Genomic DNA, 25306 nt, shown 5'->3' on the forward strand with positions numbered 1-25306 from the left:
CTCGAAGCTGTTGACCAATCACAGCAAACTGATCCAGCCGACCAATCAGAGCACATTGTGTGTTTCAGAAGGCGGGGCTTCATAGAGACAGGAACTAAACAGAGCGTTACTGACAGACTGGGAAGAGAGGAGCTGCAACAATGTAAAATATGGGGAAATAATGTGTTTTTGAACATTCAAGCATGAAAACCTATTCTAGTAGAGCCCAAAAACACAATCAAGATAAAAAATAAAAAAATGGTCCCACTTTATATTGAGTGGTTTTTAGTACTATGTACTTACATCGAAAAATTTGTGAATGTTGTATTGTAAAACACTTTTGCTGCTATGAGGTGTGATACGGGTAAAGTTTGGGACAGGTTTGGTGGGATGGATAGGTTTAAGGTTGGGTTAAGGTGTAAGGGAAGGGTCATTACATAAATTAATTACTGTACATGAAGGTATTTTCAAAATATAAGTTCAGTGTAAAAACATGTATGTACACAGTAAGTCCATTTTATCAAATTATTAATTTCACTGTTAGTACATAATAAATCCACTTAATATAATGTGGGACCAAAAAAATCATATACATTTTTTTTAATATTTTATATTTAATATAGATGTAACAGATTAATTAATTCGTTTTTTTTTTGTCCTTACAGGAGCTTGTTACATTTGCAAAATATGTTCTGAACCGGTTCTTTGTATTTGCCGCTCAAAACAACAAAGCGTTTGTGGAGCTGCTGTTCTGGAAGAATGTGGGTGCTGTGAGAGAAATGACAGAGGGATACAATAAAGACGGGTAATTGTGCCTGTGTTTAGACCTTATTGATATTAAAGTGGATTAAAGCTTGTATCTTTGAGCTTCATTACAGTGCTCAAGAGTTAATGATGTGTTTTATTCACATGTCCATATATTTATATTAGGGAAGGCACAAAGAAAAAAAGCAAGTGGACTCCTGAAGAAGAGGAACAGCTTCAGCGACTGTATGAAGAGTACAAGGACTCTGGAGGTAGAGTTGCACCTGTTCACGGTCTCTGTCGTTTGGTTTTTGACTATGGCGAACAGAAATGATCTGTGTTGTGTTTTTTGTTCTTCAGTGCCTGATATTGTCGAGACGCTGTTACCGCTGCTGAGCAGCAGCCGCACTAGACGGGACGTGGTGACCCGCATGGTTTCCATGGGTTTGGTGGACAGTGCGAAGGATTTAAAGAAAGAGAGGTACGGTTTTATTTTAATGTCTGAAATTTGCAAGTAAAGACCGGAAGTAAAGTAGAGCATGTAAAAGACTGTTCAATACAAGTGCCATTTGCTCTAATATGCCCAAAGTTTAGAGGAAGCCAGAATGCGTATCCATCGACAGAAACACACAATAGCTTAACTCTGTCTGTTTTACACATTATTTTAAACAAACTATTTATATGCGTATGCATCATCAGATTTATTTTTTTATTTTTTTTAACTGACTAAAACAGTTTTACCCCGCCTCTCATTTGATCAGGAAAGGTACTCGTATCGTGCTCTGGACTGAAGAACAGGAACAGGAACTCCAGGTGCTCTTTGAGGAGTTTAAAGACTCTGATGGTTAGTGCAAATTAAATTTATGTGTGTGTGTGTGTGTGTGTGTGTGTGTGTGTGTGTGTGTGTGTGTGTGTGTGTGTGTGTGTGTGTGTGTGTGTGTGTGTGTGTGTGTGTGTGTGTGTGTGTGTGTGTGTGTGTGTGTGTGTGTGTGTGTGTGTGTGTGTGTGTGTGTGTGTGTGTGTGTGTGTGTGTGTGTGTGTGTGAGAGAGAGAGAGAGAGAGAGAGAGAGAGAGATTCATAATCAAGTTAAAACAGTATTAAGGATATTTTTTTTAATGTTGTTGCTTTTTATTTCAAAATTAATTTTTATTCAGTTATCAATTATTCAATTTATTTGTTCAATTATCAAACTCATTAAATATCTCAGGATGTGTACACACTTGACAGGTTTGGTTCGATCAAAACAAACTCTGGTGGAATTGCTCTGCTAGGACGGTTCAGATGAATAAATGTGAACGCTGCCGACGAAACCTGGTTTCACCAAACAAGCGTTCTGCGTTGCATTCATATTTCAGTTTAACCGCACCAAAGACATCTAAACTAACCAAAAACAGGACGTGATGTCACAAGATGCGACCCTCAAGAATTACCTGTTTTTTCTTGTCATAGTCGCGATGTTGCTCATCACTGTTCGGTACAGTAGTCAGAGGCACATTGCAAATGCAGCAGATCTTCATTTGTTTGTGACTGGAATTCCTGCCGTTGTTTTACGAATTTTAGAAGCTGCTCTCGAGTTCTCGGCTGATAAAAATATCATCATATGTATGCTCATACAGCGAACACATTTATCCCAGCGCACAGCATTGTTTGCATGTTTAGTTCTGTCGCAAAATTTATGTCATAAGCAGTGTTGGGAAAGTTAACTTTCTACATGAACTAGTTCATAGTTCTTTTTTTTTCCATGTTGCTGCGAGATATTATTTTTCAAAATGATTGCCACAGCCTATAGTGATACTTTGCACGTGACGTCAGTTCTCCTGGCTGGCGGGCAAGAACGTCATTCTCTTGCAACGAAAACCAGTAAACTAATCAAGGATCTTGCCAGGACATTGGCAGTTTTAATATAGAAAAGTTGGTGTTTTGAGGTGTAGCCTACACGACATGCCAGATAGTTGTTGTGCGATTGGATGCACTAACCGCGTTTGTTGCCCGCCAGATATCACGTGACTGCAAAGTATCAATAGAACCACAGACAATTATTTTATCAGTTTTAAAGGAACACTCCGACTTTTTGGGACTTTAGCTTATTCACAGTATCCCCCAGAGTTAGATAAGTCCATACATACCTTTTTCATTTCTGTGCGTTCTGTAAGTGTTATTTGACGCACCCACCGCTAGCCTAGCTTAGCACAAAGACTGGATGTAAATGGATAAGGTAGCATACTAATCCCAATAAGTGACAAAATAATGCAAACATTTTCCTATTTACATGTTGTGATCTGTATAGTCACAACATGTAAGTCACAGTGTACAAATAACAAGGCTATATGAGACAGAGACCATTTTTAATCGTATAAATACTGGGAACTATATTCTCACTAGGCGTAGGAGCACAGCTACTTGGGCGGAGTGATTAGCGCAGCACACGAGACGCCCTGTGGTGAGGAGCAGAGAGTTCGCTCAGAGTTGGAGTAATAGAGTCAGCAATTACTAGATAGTAAATTTATAGTTTACAATCATGGGTGTTCGCTGTATCTTGTCTTACAGCTTGCAAAGTTTGTAACTCCTCATCTGTGTATTCTGGCTCAAAACTATATGGTTCTGGATCTTGGTTTGATACCCAGTAAAATTCCTCGGACAATTCCTCAGTCAGCCATGATCACGAGTCACGTTCGCTACTAGCTAGTTAGTCACGTTTGTTTTGTTTACGGAACCATCAACAGGGCGTCTCGTGTGCTGCGCTAATCACTCCGCCCAAGTAGCCACTCCGCCCAAGTAGCTTTGCTCCTACGCCTAGTGAGAATATAGTTCCCAGTTTTAATACGATTAAAAATGGTCTCTGTCTCATATAGCCTTGTTATTTGTACACGCTGTGACTATACAGATCACAACATGTAAATAGGAAAATGTTTGCATTATTTTGTCACTTATTGGGATTAGTATGCTGCCTTATCCATTTACATCCAGTCTTTGTGCTAAGCTAGGCTAGCGGTGGGTGCGTCAAATAACACTTACAGAACGCACAGAAATGAAAAAGGTATGTATGGACTTATCTAACTCTGAGGGATACTGTGAATAAGCTAAAGTCTTAAAAAGTCGGAGTGTTCCTTTAACACTGAAGCTATGCGTCAGATTTTTCCCACCCTCACCGACTTTGTCATAAAACTCGTTTAAATGATCATACGACGCCTCCTTGCTGCTTTTTGTTTTGATTTGTTACGTGTCATCAGTCGTTCATGAACGATCCATTCACTAAGTCCGTCTGTCACGTGACAAATGAACGACAAATGAACGAAAGACTCGGAAGGTAAAGTAATTATTTATGTTCCCTGTAAACGATTTTTGACTGCATTATAATGATTTCTTAATTCAGAATATGATCAAGATTGCGTAGGTGGATGTGTTCTGGGAATTTGCCAGTTAATAGTGACATTTAAAGCCCCTTAAATGAACGAAATGACTTGAAAAAAGATTTGGTCATTTCGATGATCGAGATCGAACAAGAGATCGTCACTGGTAGCTGGTTGCCAGATTGGGTGTTTTTTCCACTACATATTAAGGCCAGTTTACGGTGTGTTTTAGCTGGGTTTTCGCCTGGAAGGCTCTATAGAAATCTGGCTCTCTAATTGAACGAATTTAAACTGAGAGAGCGTGGCGTTCACAGACACCAGATTGAACAAGTTCACAGTAACGTTCATCAGGCAGTAATGCGGTACGTTCAGTTCACGTTCGCCCAAAATATGAACAAGTTCATGAACTATCGTTCAATATAAGCAGTGTTTTGTTTTGTATCTTTAGATTCGGTGTTAAAAATGACAGTGTGAACAGGAGCAAATGTATCATCATCTTTTTTGTTCGACTCATTGTTATGCCTGCAAAGTCCTTTATTTCTGCTTTCTCTGCTGTTTTCACAGATGTGCTTGGAAACATTCTAAAGCGGATCACAGCCAAGCGCTCACGGGCACGAATAGTTGACAAGATCCTCAGCATGGGGCTAGTGTCCGACCGCAGAGACCTGTACAAGAAGAGACAGCGCAGCGCTCATGGCAGGATGACTGGAATGGTGCGTCCATCAACATATAAAGCCTGCTTTATTCTCTCCTCGTCCGCATGAGTGCGAAGGTGTGCGCGTAGGGGTGGGAGATATTGACAAAAATGAATATCTCGATATTTTTTTCCAATAACTCGATATCGATATTCAGACGATATTTTTGCCATCCTTCAAAGAAATGTGTGCAAACTGGCAAAGAAGGTCCATTTGGTCTTTTGACTTGCTGCATTTTACCTATGTAGGCTATAAAAGAAACAATAAAGGAGCTAACTAAACAGAATCTGAGGAAGCCCCTATCTTTTTCCACTTACAAAAAAAAAAAAAAAAAACGGAACTAGGCACCTTTTGCAACAGTGATTATTAAATCAAACAACAATATTGTTGATGATAAATTCAAAGTAAAAAAAATATATATTTTCAAAACGCTATAAATCCATCCATTTTTTCCCCAAAACGCTATAAATCCATATAAATCCAAGTCTTTTGTCTTTTATTTTTCGTGTTTGCATTTATGAGGAAAAAACAATATTAGGCTACGTGTCAGTTGTCCATTATGGACGCGAGTGCTCTGAAAGCGGCAAAAAGACTAAAGACTTTCAAACTTTCACAGAGACCTCAAAACAAAAAGCACAAAGCCTTTCTTTAAAACGAATTTCGTTTTGTATTAATTGTATCTTAATTGTAATACATTTTTCATTAACCAATTTCCTGGATTTACATTAAAATTAAATACAAATAAAGGCTAGCAATCACAACATAAGGCGCCGGTGCTTGAACTGGAGATTATCATCATGAACCAAACCGTTGCCTACTCGCCTCACAGGCCTAAAAAATGTGAAATATATTTACAGAAATCTGGTTCTAAACAAAACCATCCAAAACAAAATAAAACTATGTAGCCTAATAAATGTGCATTTCTCCGTTGCGTTCACAGCCTACTGCGAAGATCGCGAGTCATAGCCATATCGTCAACTTCATCTTTGCAGCCGACACAGAAATTAATAAACAATTTAAAATGTCTTATTGCATTATTTTACATATTCATAATCATTACTTTTGGTGGATCTTTGAGGCAGCTTTTTAGGTTTATGGCGTTTTGGAAAAGAGCTCTTCGCGTTTCACCAAGGCACAGCGGCCCTTCAGCACATAAGAAAAAAAGAAGAGAAAAAGCACGGACTTACTAATTACAAAACTTTGATGTGGTTGAACAGGTGAAACAGTCACAAATTCCTCTGCAACTCAAACCTTCTCAGTACGAGGTATGAAGGAAGAGAACAGCATTACAGTTTTCAGCGCGTCCTCCTCTGATTGCTGTGTTCTGACTGAAAAAGTGCGTGCAGGAGCACATGCGCAAACGGTTTGTAAAATGTCCTTTTGTAAAATGACATATGATAAAATAAAAATAATTCATATATCATTTTAAAAACGGTTTTGCGCATGTGCTTCTGCGCGCACTATTTCGAATTTACGTATGCGTTTTTGACGACGCGGGACCATGGGCTGGGCCACTCGGAGGGTGCTTCCGGGAATAGTACTGCCCTACAGTATTAAAAATCGCTACATATAATTGTTTAGAAGGTTATTGTGTGCGTTATTTGTTTTCTCTTTAAATTCTTTCAGCTCTTTTCATGTTTGGGGGGTCGGATTGTACAAATTATGAAATATTCGATATCCCAATTTTGCATATCGTCCAGACAACAATTTGGATATTATCGTCTAAACGATATATCGCCCACCTCTATGTGCGCGTGGAAAAAATTACGCCATCACGGTGTGGGCGGCTGTGTGCGCAAGACCCCATTTCATGTGCCGGCATCTTTGTGGCACCCAGTTTGCATTGTGTTATGAAGGGCAATGAATAGAAAAGTGTTCTCACTTGACATGTCATAGCACAAAATGTAAAATTATAGAAAGATGATCTTTCTCCACTACCTGAGCTTTACAGAAATGAAAGTTAAATGACTTTTTAAGTGTCATTAATGTAAAATACTAAATCAACCACTCTATATAAAATTGCTTTGACAATTTATTTGTCGAACAAAATTCCAGTAAAAGAGATGAATTTTTACATATTTAATTGGCTATATTTTAATCAAATATATGTTATAAAAGCAACACTATGAATTTAAATTGATTTCACTCAGTAAGCCTTTAGGTTTTAATGAATTGTAAACATGTCTGAAATGTTCATAAGTGAATTATTGAATAAAAACTCCATAAAGTACAATAAGGATTATGTTTAAAAATAGTAACAATTCTGGGGGGCATCTTACCCCAAATTACAAATTTTATCTTTATACTTCAAAATAAATGCTAAACTATAATTTTTACTCCACAAATCTAAAAACTTGAATGCATCCACAAATCCCTCAACAAATTGACAAGAAAAAAGAATCACTATTTTCCAGAGACACAGAAGGGTCCTAATGTCATTAGCTGAACAGAAATACAAAATCATATTTCACTTGGTCTCCTCAAAGTTGTGGATTTTCTCCTTAGTTGTAAAGGTTGAGAGATCCATCTGTCACTGTTTTCCATGTTCGTAGAGTTAGTTTCTGGAGTAAATATATAAGCTATAATTGGTGTGTTTTACACAGCTTTTTTAAAAATGGCGAGTGCCAGCGTTTCGCATGCGTTCGGCCAATCCGCATATACTAACGTCAAGGATAGTTCCTATTGTGCTGGTTTAGACCCGACTCTGAAGCAGGAGATAAATTAGTTCCCCTAAAAGGAGTTTACGTTTTCCACGCCAAAAATCTGGTATTTCTGCCATTAGTTTTAGGAACTATGAAAAGGTTCCTCATGTATGTATGTGTGTGTGTGTCAGACAGAGGAAGAGTTCTTTGATGTGGCTGGAGAGTCCCAGGAGAAGGATATGGACATGGAGGAGGAGGAGGAGGAAGAAGAAGAGGATAAATCTGAGCAAGATGAAGAAGACAATGAGGATCAAACTGCCCACTCAGCCAAAGGAGGACAAAAGAGCATAAGTAGAAACATTTCTTCAGAGAAAATCCACAGTGTGAGAAACATGGTCCAGGATTTACAGCAACAAGGTACTTGATCAGGCATGATTATGAGGAGCTTTCTGAATAAAGGCTGAGATAGTTACATACATTTGGTTTGTTAACAGGTCTGTCAGGGCCTGTCCTGTGGCTCCAGAACTGCCTCAACAGAACGGCTGATGACCGTGAGGAGGATGGTGAGGATGTAAAACATTGATTAAAGCTTGGTTACTCCTGCGTATGATTGAGGCTAGAGAATGAGATTGTAAAAGGTTTTCCTTTTTTTTTGTCTTGCCACATACTGTAAATAATTAGACACGAAATATTGATTTGAGTTGAAATTTTATTATCTCATAAATGCAAAGTGAAGAAAACCAGACAGGATAATTTACAGGTGTCCCACTTATTACATGACTTTTCACCATATAAATAATGACATGGACATTAGTGCTGTTAGCGGTGCGTCGAATTACGTCGACGTCATATTTTTTGAGTCGACGCTTCTTTTCTTTTTTCTTTTTTTTGTACCATTACCGGAGGTACAGCTCGCCCGCCGTGTTATTCTGTCATGTTTTCTACCTTTCTTTCCAAACCGCGACAAACGCCAGTCTCCTTTTTCTGCAGAATGTGATAAATCCGCTCAACTAATCACAGCGCACCATTCCACGCATTGTAAACAGTAACGGTGGCGCTTTGAATACACCCGGCATCCTAGTTTTCCTTATCTACTTTGTACTTTTTGATCAACAAACAAACAAAAAAATTATACATTTGACGGCATTGATGAACCTGTGGTGGATTCTGCCGTAGGGAAGAAACGTAAGCCATCGAAATCTAATCATTTACGTGAGGAGATTAACAAGATGCAAGCACGCGGGAGGAAGAGAAATGCCGACTGTTGCTTGTTCTCACCACACGACAGCGTCAAACTTCTGTCGAATGCGGACACGTTAACCCAGGGGATCTTTTAAAAAACTTTCAATTCTTGTACTCAAAGTCAACGAAAACCGAGCAGGACCAAGCCATTTTACAGCTGATCGCCGTCAAAAAATTTCAGAAGGTATTTCTTAGCGATGGCTGATTGAATTTAGCCTATGTTTAGTCCAGTACGTGCTAAATATAAGATTAGTATTGACCGAGTTCAGAGGCTGTCATGTGGATCAACTTACTTTGTTGTGTATTTTCAACAGTTTCAATATGAAAAATAACTTCTATATTGATTCAATGGATTAATTGCATTTAAAAAAAAAAGTGTCATGAATTTATTGCATTTTTGGGAAAAAATAATCTGTTTTTATAATAAATCTTTGAAAATCTAAATCTGGATTTGAATTATTTATGTTATTATAACCTAAAGATGCTATGTGAAAGTTTGAAACAGAAAATAGTGGTTTTCATCTTGCCACTTTCTTGGTAAAGAAAACACATTTTTTACTCAAATTAATCAAAATGGATTTATCAAGTTTATACTATATTATTCAGAAGTAAACATTGTAGCTGACAGTGTGTTTATGTCAGAATGTTTATTTTTTTAAACCACAACCTTCTAAGTGCTTCTTTTACTGATATATTTAACAATATATTTTGCATTTCTCATCCAAACAACGTCAAACTTGGCACTGCACTTACTCGTGCCCAGACAGCAGTCGAGTTTGAAATCCATCGGAGTAACGGTTCGACAAAGATTTGCGAATAACAGACAGGATAATTAATTCAAATTAGTCGTTAGATTAGTCGACTAATCGATAAAATAATCGCCCGACTAATCGTTTAATAAATAATCGTTTACCCCAGCCCTAATGGACATACAATATTGATTTTAGAAGAAACCGTTTTACAAAAAATACCTGTTTATTAGCTTACGATCCATTACACTGTGCAAAACAATCGTTCTAGCAACAACAAACACTTTGACAGTATTACTCTAGGCCTATTATAAGCATTTCAATGAGCTGTATAGTCATTTAAAAAATGGCATCTCTTTCTCCAGGTGTTTCTCATCCTGTGGCACTGGTTCCTCTGACAGAGGAGAACGAGGATGCCATGGAGAACAGGGCTTTCCAAAAACTCCTGCACGCAGTTGGCATCCGCGCACCCTCAGACGGACAGGTTGGGCTTCTTTGTCTCTCATTCTCGGCCTCTCACTTATATAGTCTGTTTCTCAATGCTTCCATATGAGTATAACAGCGATGATTTGAAAACACTATACCTGTAGTGCTGTAAAGCTGCTGTCTTCTCATCCGATCTGCATCCATCAGGAGTCTTTCTGGAGGATTTCTCCCAGTCTGAGTGTTGATCAGCTGAGGAAACTAGCAGCGTCTCTGGACCCGGTTGAGGCAGAAGCTGAAGGGGATTCTGAAGGAAACCAGGACACCAGTCGGGCTGTTGAGATGGAGGATGATGATGATGATGAGGATAACCAAGAGCAGAGAGCTCAAGCACTGAGAGCTTTGCTATTGTCTCGCCAGAGGAAACACACCTCTGCTGAATCAAAGGGTGAGTGTGACTTTCATGCCCAAAACGTGCACAGTTTTTTTGCTTATATCTTCCTAAACTTTTGAAACTTGTATATCATGTGTCATTAATGTTAATCAAAGAACAAAGGAAAAAGAAAATCACTCACTAATATTGACTGAATAACTTTAATAATGATGAATCTATATTTTATGTATAAAAACCAAACCATGTAGTATTTTTACACTTGATTTCAGTTTCTTTAGTTGTATTTATTTGTGCTATTGCTAATTTGCTTATTTTTTGTATTTTACTACTGACGGTATACTTCAATGATGTTTGTTCATGGTATTCAGCTGCAACTGAACGTTTTGTAAAAAAGACAGAATAAAAGTCCTTTTTTTTACCATATTGGAATTAAAATTGGGAATCAGTAAGAATCGAAATTGCTAAAATTCAAACGATACACAACCTATTGGTCAAGACATTAAAAGCAATTTTATTACTTTGTACTTTCTAATTCTGCGTATGACCTTTTAAACTACTTTGCCTGAAAACATCACTGGAATGCTATATTCAATCAAACGTTCTGCCATCAGTGTACTTGGCCCCATCATTGCTGCTTGCGACTATATTATTGAAAATGTATTGACTGCGATTAACTACAGGGATGCAAACAGCGCGCTTTTCGGCGCCTCCCGCTTTTTTCACGTCAGTTTGAGTGACAAAGTCATCTGAAGTCATTGCTTAGCTTAATGTGAGGGACATAAGTCTATTTACATCATTAAAGTATACGGAAACTCGTTTACCCTCCTCTGCGGCTGTCAATCATTCTCCATTCAGTATTCAAACAGCGCGCGCGCCTCTTCCGGTTGCACGGTAAAACTCTCTCCAATATGATATATTCACATTATAATGCATGATCTGTAGATAAAAGGCTGTGGATTTGCACAAAATGACTTTATTTTGTTGGAGTTTGTTGCTGTTTTTAAACGACTCACTACCGTGTGCTTGTTAGATCACACACATCACAAGGACTATGAATCGGCATCAAAGGCACAATAACTGGAATTTAAAACTGTGAAACAAATGATCAATAAACTGTTGGACAGATATACACTAGGATTTGTGCACTCGACATTTCTTTGCTTTGTGCCGTGAACTTTTAAATGCTCACTTGTGCAGCGCAGCGCTCCACACTGTGACTCCATGTTGGTTTGAGCACATCATTCTCCACCCGCGATGCGCATATGCGCTTTGTGTGCTCTGTTTTGAAGCATTTCATATTATCATGGTTTTGCGCACTGAAAGATTATTAACCCCTTAAACCCTAAGCGTCCCGCCGGCGGGACGGCACCCCATGAAAAAAATTCATAATCAAATTACTAAGCAACCACTGAATGATATGATACAAAATAGGTATCATTTTAAAGCTTAGAATCTCAGCTTTTCAATGCACCTATACATTTTATTCAACTCCTAAAAGGTGCTGAGTTATTCCTTTAGAACGGATTATACCGCCGGAGGGCGCCCCCTAGCTATGGAAAAAATTAATTGTCATATTTTTCAAAACTACTGCATTGATCAACACAAAATAGGCATCATTTGAAAGCTTAGAGTCTAAACTTTACAATGAATGTAGCCATTATGATTATCTCCAAAGTAGTGCTGAGTTATTTGCTGATAAAATGATTTTTTTTTAATACATAATTTATGAGGAAGAGGAAATTATTATGTACTGCAATGTGTCAAAAACATCATACTGCTCAGATAGTCTTGTGTCATATGTCATTTGAAAGGTCTCAATGAGTAGAATACAACAAGCATAATTGTTTCAGGCTTTTACTAAACTTGAGCAAGGTTTTTGTAAAATAAGCCCCTCAAGAGACCCATGGGTAAACCATATATGGATGCTGAATTTTAGACACATTTCCGCTTGTAACTTCATGAAACATGCTCCGATTGTGGAAAATGACACATTATTTACAGCAGATGCTTACAATTAAAATGAGTCCAAATTCAACGTAATCCATCACTCAGAACTAAAGATATTCCTCATGGAGTTCTAATTCACAAAAAATACACAAACGCACGTAGCCAAGCGAGGTAGCTTAGACTTGGCCTTTTTACTCGTATCTTCATGAAACATACATCGATCATGAAAAATGACACATCGTTATTTACAGCAGGAGCTCATGATTAAGACGAGCCCAAACTCATCAGTCAGATCTAAAGATATTCTTCATGGCGTTCTAACACAGAAAATACCAAAGACGTACCTGACCAAATATATACTCATGAAGCACTCGCGTTTGGTCTTTACTTATAACTTCACGAAGCATGCACATATCGTAGAAAAATGCACATCATTATTTTCAGCAGACTCTCACGATTAAAAAGAGCCCAAACTCAGCATAATCCATCACTCATATCTAAAGTTATGCCTCGTGGAGTTGTAACACAAATGCGCACATAGATCTTTATTATAGATGTAGCACTTATGTCGCGTTCTAACTCATAACTCAATGAAGCATGCATCAATTGTGGAAAATGGCACATCATTATTTCCAGCAGAATGTTACGATTAAAAAGAGCCCAAACACACCATAATCCATCACTCAGGTCTAAAGATATTCCTTATAGCGTTCTGACACAAAAAAATACCAGAGGCGCACCTATGAAGTAGCAATAGCAGTGATGCTATGTTGTTTTGATGTGACGTTTCAGCTCATAACTCAATGAAACATGCATAGATTGTGAAAAATCGAACATCTTTATTGACAACAGATTCTCACGATTACAAAGAGCCCACACACAACAGAATCCATTGCTTTGATCACGAGATATTCCTCACGAAGTAATGCATACTTGGCTAAAAAACAAGTCTCTCATCCTTCTGGGGAGCAAAGTGTTTTCCAATTTTCCCGGAACCGTCCGCGCTCGTTTTCAAACGTGGAATAACACAAAATATGTATCATTTTAAAGCTTAGAATCTCAGCTTTTTAAAGAATCTAACCACTTCGATCAACTCTGAACGAGTGCTGACTAGTCTCTCTAAACCGGAGTGTACCGCCCGTGTGCGCCACCCATGGCGCCCCCTAGCTGCGAAAATATTCATTATCATATTTTTCAAAAATATTGCCTTGATTCAAACAAAATTGGTGTCATTTGAAACCTTAGAGTCTGAACTTTACAGTGAATGTAGCCTATTTGAAAAACTCCAAAGTATTGCTGAGTTATTTGCTGATAAAGATATAAAAAAAATTAATAATCTATAAAATACTTTTTTGTACTATGTACTGCAATGTGTCAAAAACATCATACATCTCACGAAACATTCAAAAATCGTTGAAAATGGCACTTCATTTTTTACAGCATATTCATACAATTAAAATGAGCCCAAAATTAACTTTATCTATTGCTTTTATGACAAGATATTCTTCATGGTGAAACACTATAAAAAATGCCCATGAGGGGGCGTCAAGGTCTCAACAAAAATGCTATCTTGGTTCCAAAGGCTGTAACGTTTGATTACTTTATCCAATCACCACAAAATTTTATCCAGATGCAGCTCATACGTAGAGGGACTTCCCCAAAAAAGAATTTTCCTCCTACCTTATTTCCTTCCTGAGTTATTCCATGTCAAATAAGAAAGATATGCATTATCATTATAAAAATTATATTTATTTTTTGTCTTTTATCAGCAGTTTCTCGGCAGAAGAATGTCTAAATGTAATTTAATTTATATTTTCAAAAAATGTGAAAAGTGTTCTTTCAAACGATACCTACCTTTTGACTCTCCTTGCTATAGTTTTGAAGTTATGAGTCTTTAGTTTTGTGTATGTCACTCAGAAAACTCTTTTTTTTTATTGCTTTCCAAATGTGTGAGGACTAAACAAAAAGGCTACCTTTGTTCCAAATGCTGTATCTTTTGAGTACTTTATGCGATCACCACAAAATTTGATTCAGATGCAGCTCACATTTAGGGGTACTTCCCCAAAAAAGAAAATTTGTGCTACCATATTTCCTCCCCGAGTTATTGCATGTCAAACAAGAGAGATATGCAAAATCATAAAAAAATTATGTTTTTTTTTTGTATTTATCAGCAGTTTCTCGGCAGGAGAATATCCAAATGTAATGTAATTTATATTTTCTAAAAATTTAAAAAGAGTTCTATCAAACGATACCTACCTTTTGACTCTCCTTGTTATAGTTTTGAAGTTATAAGTCTTTACTTTTTTGTGTGTCACTCAGACAAAAAAACTCCAAAAATGGCTCAGGGTTTAAGGGGTTAAAAGCCTATTTTTTTTATACCTAGCCTGCTCAATACATTTAAAATAAGCATAATTTAATTGTATATTATTTCTGTGTAGTGTAGGCTATATAAATATATACACTTCTGATTTCTTGACATTAATATATAAATATAAAATTGTGAAATGTATGATTGCCTGATTGAATTTTATAAGAGTACTAATAGTAATTTGTTTTTATTAACATGTTTAGATTTTATAAAATTACTGTGCAGATTTTTTCAAGAATTACTTTTTGCTGCTGATTTATACACTCATTAAGTTTTATAAAAATACATAATACATTTATGTAATATTTAAAGGTGTTAACTGTAATCTTACACTGCAAAATAATAACTTAAAAAGGATTAAATTCATCACAATTATGTAAGTATCTGGAAATTTGCCACGGGGCGAGGGCTTCGATAACCTCTCTCTTTTTTGACCATACATGTGTTTGAATCCCTGTAGTTAAAATCAATCATGAAGTATTTACTTGGTAATTGCCAATGAATCAATTAAACTGATTTTCCCTGTCTTTATAAGACTCTCCATCATGTGAGGGCGTTTCTGATTCGGCGGAACCAAGGTTAGTGCCAGTATTGATGGAAACTCTTCAGTGATTGAAGTTTGTGAAGGTTTACGCCAAACATTTGATGAGTTTCTTAAACTAAATGTGATTTTATTGATTTGTGTTCCAGTGATCGTATAGAGAAGAGAATCTCAAAGAAGAGAAGCAGAGTGTTGGATGATGATGATGATGATGATGATGACCAGAGAGGTAATGAACAACATCTCAAAAGCTTATCTAGAATTTCTGCAAAGAATGAATCTTTGATATATATTTTTTTCATAATTAGATGCATGTTATGCATATGCAAATAAAATAAAAATAAAAAAAAAGGTTGAGTGGTGTGGAAAATAAAGTTGTAGCACGATTTGCAAAGTTACCACAGATTTGGTTTTTGCTTTGTCATAATGGGGTATGATCTAGATTTTTGTGAATAAAGGGGTATGAATACAGGGTTACTGCACGTCTTTAAAAAGTCTTTCACATAGTGCCCTACAGTGGTAAATGCAGTGACTGTTATGATTTTAATACTTTTTAAACAAAATGTAAAATTTGTCTTTTAAGCTGTTTGTGAAATTTTGAATAGTACTTAAAATAAATAAAAACATCTAAAGCAGTTTCATGCAGCAGTTTATCTGTAAGAGGATGATTGATGTATTTCATAGTCAGTGAATGAAGCTGAACAATATTAACTGTTAAGTCAATGAGCGTGTTTACATGCACACCGTTAAACTCCCAAAAATCAGTATATTGAAATAATCTGTTGTCCTGGTTTACATGCAAACCAATAACCTGGTGAAGCAAGTAAACCACCTTTACTAGACTTAAAGGGGTCATATAATGGTACATGCACTTTTACAAGTTGATTGTACTGAAATGTGTGTTGGCAGTGCCTGTACACAACCATCATATAATGATACAAATCCATCCAGTGTTTTTTTTTTAAATATCCTTATGTTTTCCCCCGTCTCAAATCGAGCCGTCTGACCATGTGACGTCACACGGTCGGACGCCCCTCCCACGATTGTTGATTGACAGCAGCGTTTCAACACAGACCCGCCCTGAGCGAGCTGTCATAATAGTCCACATTGTTGATACGCTGGAGCAGAATGGCGTCTAAGCGATTGTGGTGTTCTGTTCTTGGGTGTAATAACGAACACAGCAGTCATTTTGATGTTCCTAAATCCGAACCGCTGAAGACGCAGTGGCTGAGTTTTGTTTTCGAAGGGAATATTCCTCGTGCTTCAGCCCTGACAGTTGTACCTCACACTGCATAGATAACGTTACGCATCACTGACAAGCCTACATTTACCGAAAAAAAATTTTTTCATGACCATTAGCTGTAATATCAATCTGTCAACAAACTAACGTATACATCAGTAAACACAAAGCATTCGTAACGTTATCTCACTACTCTACCCTGCCAGTACATAGAAAGATAGATCAAAGTGACATTACATTAATCATTCAGTTAATCACACCAATCATTCAGAAACGGCCTGTTCGAGCCTTAATTGTCGAACTTCTTCGGGGCCGTCATCTTGTTCCGGGTCCGACTCCGGTTCAAATTGATGCGGTTGGTTGCACAGATGTGTCCTCAGAGACTCCCGCTGCCATTCTTTCTCCAAAATATACCCTCAACTGTTGTCAAGGCAACACTCCGGCGGGGTGGGCAAAGCTCATTATCATTTAAAGACACATGCACCTAAACGGCGTGCTGAAAACAGAGCTGTTTTTGACCAGGTAAAATTAGTGTTTTCTTACAATACTAATGAGAATTTTTAATTAAAGTGTATTACAAACTTTTAATTTAGACCCTAAAGAAGCATATTAGCTTGTACAAAAATGGCATTATATGACCCCTTTAATAAATTAGGTTATTTCCCAATAGTGACATAAAAATCTAACCATTGGTGTATCTTACTCCGAGTATTCCATTTGTTACGCCTGTTGTGATGTTAAATAAAGCATTAAAACCAATGCGTAATATTCCAAAATGTCAGCGCTCAGACTCATGCAGTTACAGATTTTTGGATTGTACCCCTTCCACTTGGGCTGCATGAGAAAGGAAAATTTTTTTATCATTTCTTGGGTCAAGAAAGACTCTGATCCTCCTCTACATACTATGTGGATGTGCTTAAATCCACAGTAAGGACGTCTTCCTGTCACACTTCAAAAAGCCCATAGAACGCAGGTTAATGTGTTTACATGCTGGGTGAAAAATCTAGCTGTATTGATCAGTTTATGCTTAATGTCTGCTATACACTTGTGTGATTTCGGCAATCTTATAGACCTCATGTAGCCCACTTCCACTTCAAAATCTAATTACTCCTGGACAGCAATGCCAGAAGTTCAAAGAAAATATTCTAAAGATGGCTGCGTCCTTGTTTCTCTGGCGCATAACGTATATAAGATCATTAAAAATCACATGTATGTAGACTATGATGATGAATAGTAGGCTACAACATAAGTTAAAATAGAAGAATAAAACATCATCAGCATGCGCTAGTAAACAAATAGAGCAAAATGAATTGCATTTTGGCAATTGTGGTTTTAAATAGTGCGCTGGGAAAAAAGGAAGTGAAAGAGGAGACTGTGGCTAGGGAAAGGAGGCCATCTTGGCATGCAAATAGAGCTTGAGGAAAGTAGTTTTGAGTTGATCAATACGCCATGTTGCATTTTTATTGGCTAGTCGGATTGCAATAAGAATCTTTTTTTGTCTTGAATTTGAGCAAAATCAGTTGATGGATATTATTTATCTCACAAGAAAAGCACAGTGAATTCCTCCCATGCATGCTGTTGACACTATCTTTTGTCTCTCTCTCACAGATATTTCAGATGTGGATCCGTTATCCAGGAGTAAGTTTGACAGAAGCCGGGATTCAGACCGGGAGAGTCCTGCAGCCCCAGCGAAACGCAGATACAAGAGAGTGTTGAGTGATGAAGAGGACGAAGATGACTAGACATATTAACAGCGCAGGACTATCATAATTTGCTGCTTTCTCTCTCTCTCTTTCATTTTAAATGTTAACTCCAAGTCCTCAATCTATCCTTTTTCCTGTGTTGTTACCTTTAAAAAAAAAAATGTTGACCATATTTGTGGTGTTTTACTTTTTTGAGAGATCTTTTCCTCTGATTGTCATTTCCAAAGGTGTGTTTTACATTTCACATGCTTTCTGGTTTAGTGATATTTGAACTTTATACACCGGCATTCTCACTTTTTTGGTTTAATTTCTAATATTTTCCTCTTTTATATTTTAGTGTCTGCAAAACAAACAAAAATTGGTGTCATTTAACTGAATGTCATTGATGTTACTTGATGTCATTGAAAATGTATGCCTTTAAAACGCAGCGTCGCACATTTCTATAGGCTTTTGGCACAGTGTTCAAAATTGTGACTTGTCCTTATACAAAGAAAATTTTGCTATTATAAGGTAACAATCTTTGTATGTTAATAAAAGTTTCCTGAACTTGATCTTCCTGATGTTGTACACTGCATGATCTTGCCATCTATACACTAAATGTATACTTTTATCTTATGAGTTAGTCTCATTACAAAACAAATTTAACAGTACATTTTTAATGTTAGCATAAAGACAATGAAACCATCAGGGGCTAAAGCTACTGTTAAGTTGACACTTTGGCGTAAGGAGCTCAAATTATGTTGTAACCAACGTCAGTAACTGTATAGCCTTCTGGTGCTCTTCGGTCATTTTTGTCTGAAAAATTTAATGTTTTTTTATTATTATTTTATTTTTTACTTCATCGAAATGGTACGAAACTTGATAAAGGTTTTGGCACTTGCTATGTGAAAACAAAAAATCATGGACATGATTCGAAGCCGTTAAATGGACCTGAAAAAGTCACTCTTGTGCTCCTTGTGTTCAAAAATGTGCGCATTGAAAATGAATAGGAGAAGTTCTTCTAGTGGAAACTTTTGGTACTGCGGCCAAACAAAATCTTACTGAAAGCTTTTTTTTTTTTTGAGATCTCAAACTCAAATTTGGAACACAACTTGTTTAGATTTATGGCTTTGATTTTCTTGCAGTTTTAGAGTAAAACGTGTTTTTGAAAATATATATTTCATATAAAAATTGAAAATAGTTTTTTTGTGCATTTTTCATATCAATAAACGTAAAATTCTGTAACTTTTAAGTTCACTTTTTTTAAACTTTTTTTTCACTTCAGAAATAATTTACCACGTGTCATCTTTGAAAAGAGATCAAACTTAAGTCTGTGCTCTAAAGTATTCAAGATTTACGACAGTTTAATTTGGAAATTAAATTTTCAGGTCTATGCTAATAACTTGACTACGTTTTATGGTAACATAAAATCCCCTAAAAATACAAAATATTAAATAAAATAAAAACATTCTAAAACTTAAAATATAGGACATTCATCTAATTTAAATTAAAAAAACTGATCTTTTTTGACCGCCATGCGAAGAACACCAGAGGAATAGCAGTGTTTTCAGTAGTATTAACATACATCTTCTGTCAAAGGGATGATTTATGGGTTATGAACCCATGTCACTCATGATTGACAGGGAATCCATGTCTCAAGAAATCAGTTTCTGATTTACAGGGCCGAACTGACTGGCATGTATATGCCAGGTAAGTATAGCGACGTGTTGTCATGTTGTGACGTCCTCCTGGGCTGATGTCTGGGGATATTTTAAAAGACAAAAACAGATGTTAAATTCAGCTTTTAATTGGGTTTTATGACTGGTTTAATGAGCTCACACCTCACAACTTGCCATTGAAGTATTATGGGTAGCCTATGTTCCTTCCTGCTCTGGCTTTTCACACCTACATCTTGAATTTGATGTTTTAAATAAGGTTAGGGGTTACTCAGTTGAATACAGAAGTCATTCTGCAACTTTCCAGTTACAATGGCTGCTCCGAGAACTCCTCAAACCCCTAGAAAGGTTATGTGTATTTCGCCATCAAGAGGACCTGTTGAAATGAGAGCTTCTCTAACTTTTGCTCCAAGGAAAAAGCAAAATGTTGGCTTGACAAAGTTTCTTCATGAAGACATGGCTTTTGTGAAATGTGATTTCTCAATGTCTGGTAATCATGTGGTCAAGTCATCTTCATTTATATAGCACTTGTATAACAATGTAGATTGTTTCAAAGCAGCTTTACACAGATAAACGTATAATTTAAGGTAACAGAGATTGTTTTGGCTTTATAGCAGTTCTTTAATAAAGTTATTTTCCAGCTAAAGTTAGTTTTGATTGATTCACTTCCGTCACAACGATCATTTGTTATTAAATTAGGGGCCGCTAAAACGACACCATTCTCTCTACACAGACTTTAAACGCTGATGGCGTTCACATGCGCATTTAGAATTGGTTCTATAGTTATGTGCGTTTGAATATATGTGCGCAGGTTTGTAATTCCCTACAAACCAAGCCTAAATAAAGTACTGGTGTTTCCTTATAATTTTGGTACAGAATTTTATTTTATCAATTCGGGGTAGATACGCGAATTGAGTTTTCCCGACGACGCTTTATCTGTAGAGTGGTAAAGGGATCCTCCATAGGGAGAGACTAGTTGGCACTTCAGCACTGCGTTGGATCGGGTCCAGGCGAAGGTCCTTTGTCAGATCTGGATGCGGCCTGGATCCAGCAGGCTGCGGGAAAACCTCGGGATAAACAAAGACACTAAAATTAGCGTAGATGCCATTCTTCTCATGATGTAACGAGTACATCAGGATTCATGGGAAGTGTTCCCGGTTCCGGCTGACCTAATCTATGCAGCCTAACATTGAATTATAGAAGTCTATAATGTGTTATGTGAATGCTAGGTCAAAGAGATGTGTTTTTAGTCTAGCTTTGAACTGACAGAGTGTGTCTGCTTCCCGGACAATGTTAGGAAGACTGTTCTAAAGTTTTGTTGATAAATAGGTAAAGGATCTACCGGCAGCAGTCGACTTTGATATTCTAGGTATTATCAACTGGCCGGAATTTTGAGATCGCAATAGACGTCAAGGACTATAATGCGTGAAGAGCTCGCTCAAGTACTGTGGAGCTAAACCATTTAGTGCTTTGTATGTGATCAGCAATATTTTAAAATTGATGCAATGTTTAATAGGGAGCCAGTGCAGTGTTGACAGAACCGGGCTAATATGGTCATACATCCTGGTTCTAGTAAGAACTCGAGCTGCTGCGTTTTGAACCAGCTGATGCTGTAGTTTGTTTGTTAAGCGTGCAGGGCAACCACCCAGTAGAGCATTACAATAATCTAGCCTTGAGGTCATGAACGCATGAACTAAATGTTCCGCATTTGTCAATGAGAGCATATGGCGTAATTTAGATATATTTTTAAGATGGAAAAATGCGGTTTTACAGATACTAGACACATGACTTTCAAATGAAAGATTGGTATCAAAGAGCACACCCAGGTTCCTAACCGACGACGAAGACTTGACAGAGCAGCCATCGAGTGTTAGACAGTATTCTAGGTTATTACGTGAGGACGTTTTTTGTCCAATAATTAGAATCTCTGTTTTTTCAGAATTTAGAAGTAGGAAATTACTAGTCATCCATTTTTTATATCAGCTATGCATTCCGTTAATTTTGTGAATTGGTAAGTTTCGTTAGGTTTTGACGAAATATAGAGCTGAGTATCGTCGGCATAACAGTGAAAGCTAATGCCATGTTTCCTAATGATATCTCCTAATGGTAGCATGTACAGAGTGAACAGCAACAGTCCTAGTACTGAGCCTTGTGGTACACCATACTGAACTTGTGATCGATGAGACATCTCTTCATTTACTGCTACAAACTGATAACGGTCAGATAAGTATGATTTAAACCATGCTAGTGCAATTCCACTAATGCCAACATAGTTTTCTAGTGTACTTAAAAGAATGTGTGGTAAGATATGTGTTTGACAAGGTGTTGCGTACTGTGAAACTCTACACTGGAGATGTTGGAGACGATTTTACATCGCAGGCCCCATGTCTGATTTTCCACCACAAAGACTGGTTTCTATTTTTCAACTACGTTTGGAGAGATTTGAACGACAGTGGTGATGATCCGTTGTACATCGCCGAGTGGGATGGTTTAACTCCTGACACAAGATTTCGTGTGGTCGGGGACCATAGTAAAAAGTTACCAGACGATTGCGTTTATATTTTTTGCTGCAGCGACAAGACAAAGCTCTGCGAACATGTGTAGCCTATTCGTGAATCTGAGCATCACATGTGCTATGACATGAAATTTTTGTTTCAGTGGAAAGATGTTCGTATGCTTGACAACGTTCTTTCATGCATAGACAAGATGTCTATGTCTAAAAACCCTGAAGACCGTCTCTTAAGCCCATCCACATATTACAGCCATTAAAAACGCTTGCAGATCGGTACAATCGCTACATTCATTCACCATGTCTCAAGAATCTACAACTGTCTACTGCCACAGCAACACCCCTGAGACTGCCCCGCCGATGCCTGATGACAATGCTACACCGCTGAAGCCAGACCCACAAACTTCGGCAATTTTCTAAAAAAATATATATATATATATACTTTTTAACCACAAATGTTCGTTGTGTACCATCTCTGAGATGCGCCACACATTGCGTCATCATGTTGGAAAGGTCACGCGTCACGTTATCTTTCTAGTTATTTGTCTGTGTACTCCGGTTCAAAAGGGTAGAGAAGAGCGAAACATTTCATCTCATTTTCTCCTCCAACTTCAAAATCATCAACATCTTTGTTTTAATTTATTATTATTATTATTTTTATTTTTTTCGTGACCTTTCCAACATGATGACGTAATACGTGGCGCATCTCAGACGGGCATTTGTGGTTAAAAAGTATATATATATATATATATATATATATATTTTTTTTTTTTTAAATGACGATCGTTTCGCTAGATAAGACCCATATTTCTCGACTGGGATCGTGTCGAGACTTTGAAGCTGCATTGAGACGGACATTTGAACCTTGTTTGAACATTGGTATAGTTGGTTGCAATTGAAGTCCATTCTGTGTAAAAAAATCCTGGAATCTTTTCCTCAAAAACCTTAATTTCTTTTCGACTGAAGAAAGAAAGACATGGATATCTTGGATGACATCGGGGTGATTAAATTATCAGCAAAATTTTTCTGAAAGTGAACTAATCCTTTAAACAACATATTAGATATTATGCATTAATGCGTGTGAACCAGTTTATGTAACTATGAGAAATGTTTTAGACCTGATAAACTGAATGTGGCATCTGTATTAGAATGAATGAATGAGGCATTTATATAGGGCTTTCATATGCACTACTGTACATCCAAAGCACTTTACAATCATATCAGGGGCTCTCCCCTCAACACCACCAGTGTGAGCATCCACTTGGATGATGCGACGGCAGCCACAGTACAACGGCGCCAGTGCGCTCACCACACACCAGCTATAGGTGGAGAGGAGAGAGAGTGATAGAGCCAATTCAGTGGATGGAGAATAGCTTATATATTGTGCCTGTGTACATATATGTGACTGATTTATGTGTAGACATATTGACAAGAAACAATCAGACTGATGTTTGTGAAATTATTGAAACACTGGTTGATTATATTCTTGAGAAAAACATTGTGATGTGTATAAAATTTCTACACTACATCGATGCTGTATGATACCTTTTGTTACCTTTTACTGTTTAAGAAGTATGTCTGTGGGTCTTTCCCTGACCACATTTTTCACAGCAATAAAGACATCTTATCTGATCGTCGCCCCGGCAACTGAAACCTTTCCTGCTCTCTTGTCTCTTTTTGGGGGGAATGTTTCATTCCTAAGAGTGGGCTTTGAAACTTATTTGTTAACTGTAACAAATAGTTAATAATGTCTGATTGTCTCAGGCGTTACACCATGTGTAATTACGGTAACGAGGCTGTCTGAATTTTTTAACGAGACTATCCACATAATCAGGTCCTTCAGACATCGCACTGTGTGTATTGTATACCTTGAGCTGGTTTTTTATGCATCTCAAAACAATAGTCAGACTTACAGTACCGCAGACAGTCGCCGCAATGTTTTGGCTTTTTGGGTTGTTCATGACATTCTGGGGCATTACAGACATTGCAGATGTAGCGGTGAATCCTTGGTAGCAAAACTCACACACGTATGGTGTGCCAATAAATGCGCATAGATTTTTAATCATAAAATAATGATTGTCATGCAGGTACAAATATGCTGTTTTAGGATGCGGATCGTCTGTGTTTGTATACTTCCCCAAAACACCCATATCAGACCGATAGAAGACAACTATTTTAACATTCAGCTTGAGTTCAAACTGTCGGATGTCATTAAACGCTATCTTGTGTTGATCAGCATATCCAGCTGACTTCTGCAATGAAGATGCTACAGACTCTAACTCTGAGTGTGGTTTCTCAGGGTTCAGGAGATGTGCCAGACAGATTGCAAAACAAAGATTGTTTGAAATGTTCATGGGACAGAACAGATTAAGTCTGTTTTTGCCAATGACTTCATTGTGGGCAAGATCATGTCATGACAATGAAGTCTTTGGCAAAAACAGACTTAATCTGTTCAATCCCATGAACATTTCAAACAATCTTTGTTTTGTAATCTGTAACTTAAGCACCGCCGCGTTTACTCATCGTCACACTTAAATTCAATCTCTCATCAAACTGCACATCAGAGTTGCTCTGCATTATTTTTTCAAGCTCGTTTATAAATAGATCTACACTGTAACCACTGCCACCCAACAAAAGTGTACTTACATCTGATGTCAAACTCGGACCCCTCAAGGTGATGCTGATTAAACTACCGTCTCCGCCTAAAAACGCCACAATTTCAGAAAGTGTGTCATGTAAAAACATGGTGTAGGCTGTGTAAGCTCGCGCGGCCCAAAACCGGCATCCGACCAGCGCGGAAGGTCTTAACGTGTTACTGAGAAAACAAAAAAAGTTAGTACAGATGTGTGCATTAAAAGATAAAATAATGTTTTTTCAACATATTTATAAAGGGGGTTTGAAAAGAGATGTCTCCATTACAGTTAAAATGATAAATAAACTGCATTCTCTAAGAGATATGCAAGTTTATGTTTTGTTTTTAAACAACTTGTTGCACATGTATGTTAACAACAATGCATTGTCACACTGTATAGGCCTACGCATGCACACACACACACACACACACACACTTGATTATTTTATTTGGAATGACCAATACTGATTAAAACAACACAGCATCCAAATA

General features: G+C 37.3%; 1 protein-coding gene across 3 annotated transcripts in view; it reads left to right on the forward strand.

The window, feature by feature from the left end:
* timeless (timeless circadian clock) overlaps positions 1 to 19247 on the forward strand; it is a 43919-nt gene extending 24672 nt beyond the window's left edge. For 2 of the 3 annotated variants that reach the window (XM_081358508.1, XM_081358509.1), the window contains exons 19-30: positions 645 to 784; positions 910 to 995; positions 1084 to 1204; positions 1485 to 1567; positions 4639 to 4787; positions 7603 to 7828; positions 7906 to 7974; positions 9768 to 9886; positions 10036 to 10273; positions 15070 to 15112; positions 15225 to 15304; positions 17924 to 19247. In XM_081358508.1, the coding sequence (XP_081214634.1) occupies positions 645 to 784; positions 910 to 995; positions 1084 to 1204; positions 1485 to 1567; positions 4639 to 4787; positions 7603 to 7828; positions 7906 to 7974; positions 9768 to 9886; positions 10036 to 10273; positions 15070 to 15112; positions 15225 to 15304; positions 17924 to 18057 (1488 nt within the window). In that variant the 3' untranslated portion in view covers positions 18058 to 19247. The remainder of the gene's footprint in view (positions 1 to 644; positions 785 to 909; positions 996 to 1083; positions 1205 to 1484; positions 1568 to 4638; positions 4788 to 7602; positions 7829 to 7905; positions 7975 to 9767; positions 9887 to 10035; positions 10274 to 15069; positions 15113 to 15224; positions 15305 to 17923) is intronic. The other variant, XM_081358510.1, reaches the window with a different exon arrangement.
* Positions 19248 to 25306: the final 6059 nt, after the last annotated feature.

The sequence above is a fragment of the Scardinius erythrophthalmus genome (genome assembly GCF_964197995.2).
Source record: "Scardinius erythrophthalmus genome assembly, chromosome: 25".
NCBI classification, from domain to species: domain Eukaryota; kingdom Metazoa; phylum Chordata; class Actinopteri; order Cypriniformes; family Leuciscidae; genus Scardinius; species Scardinius erythrophthalmus.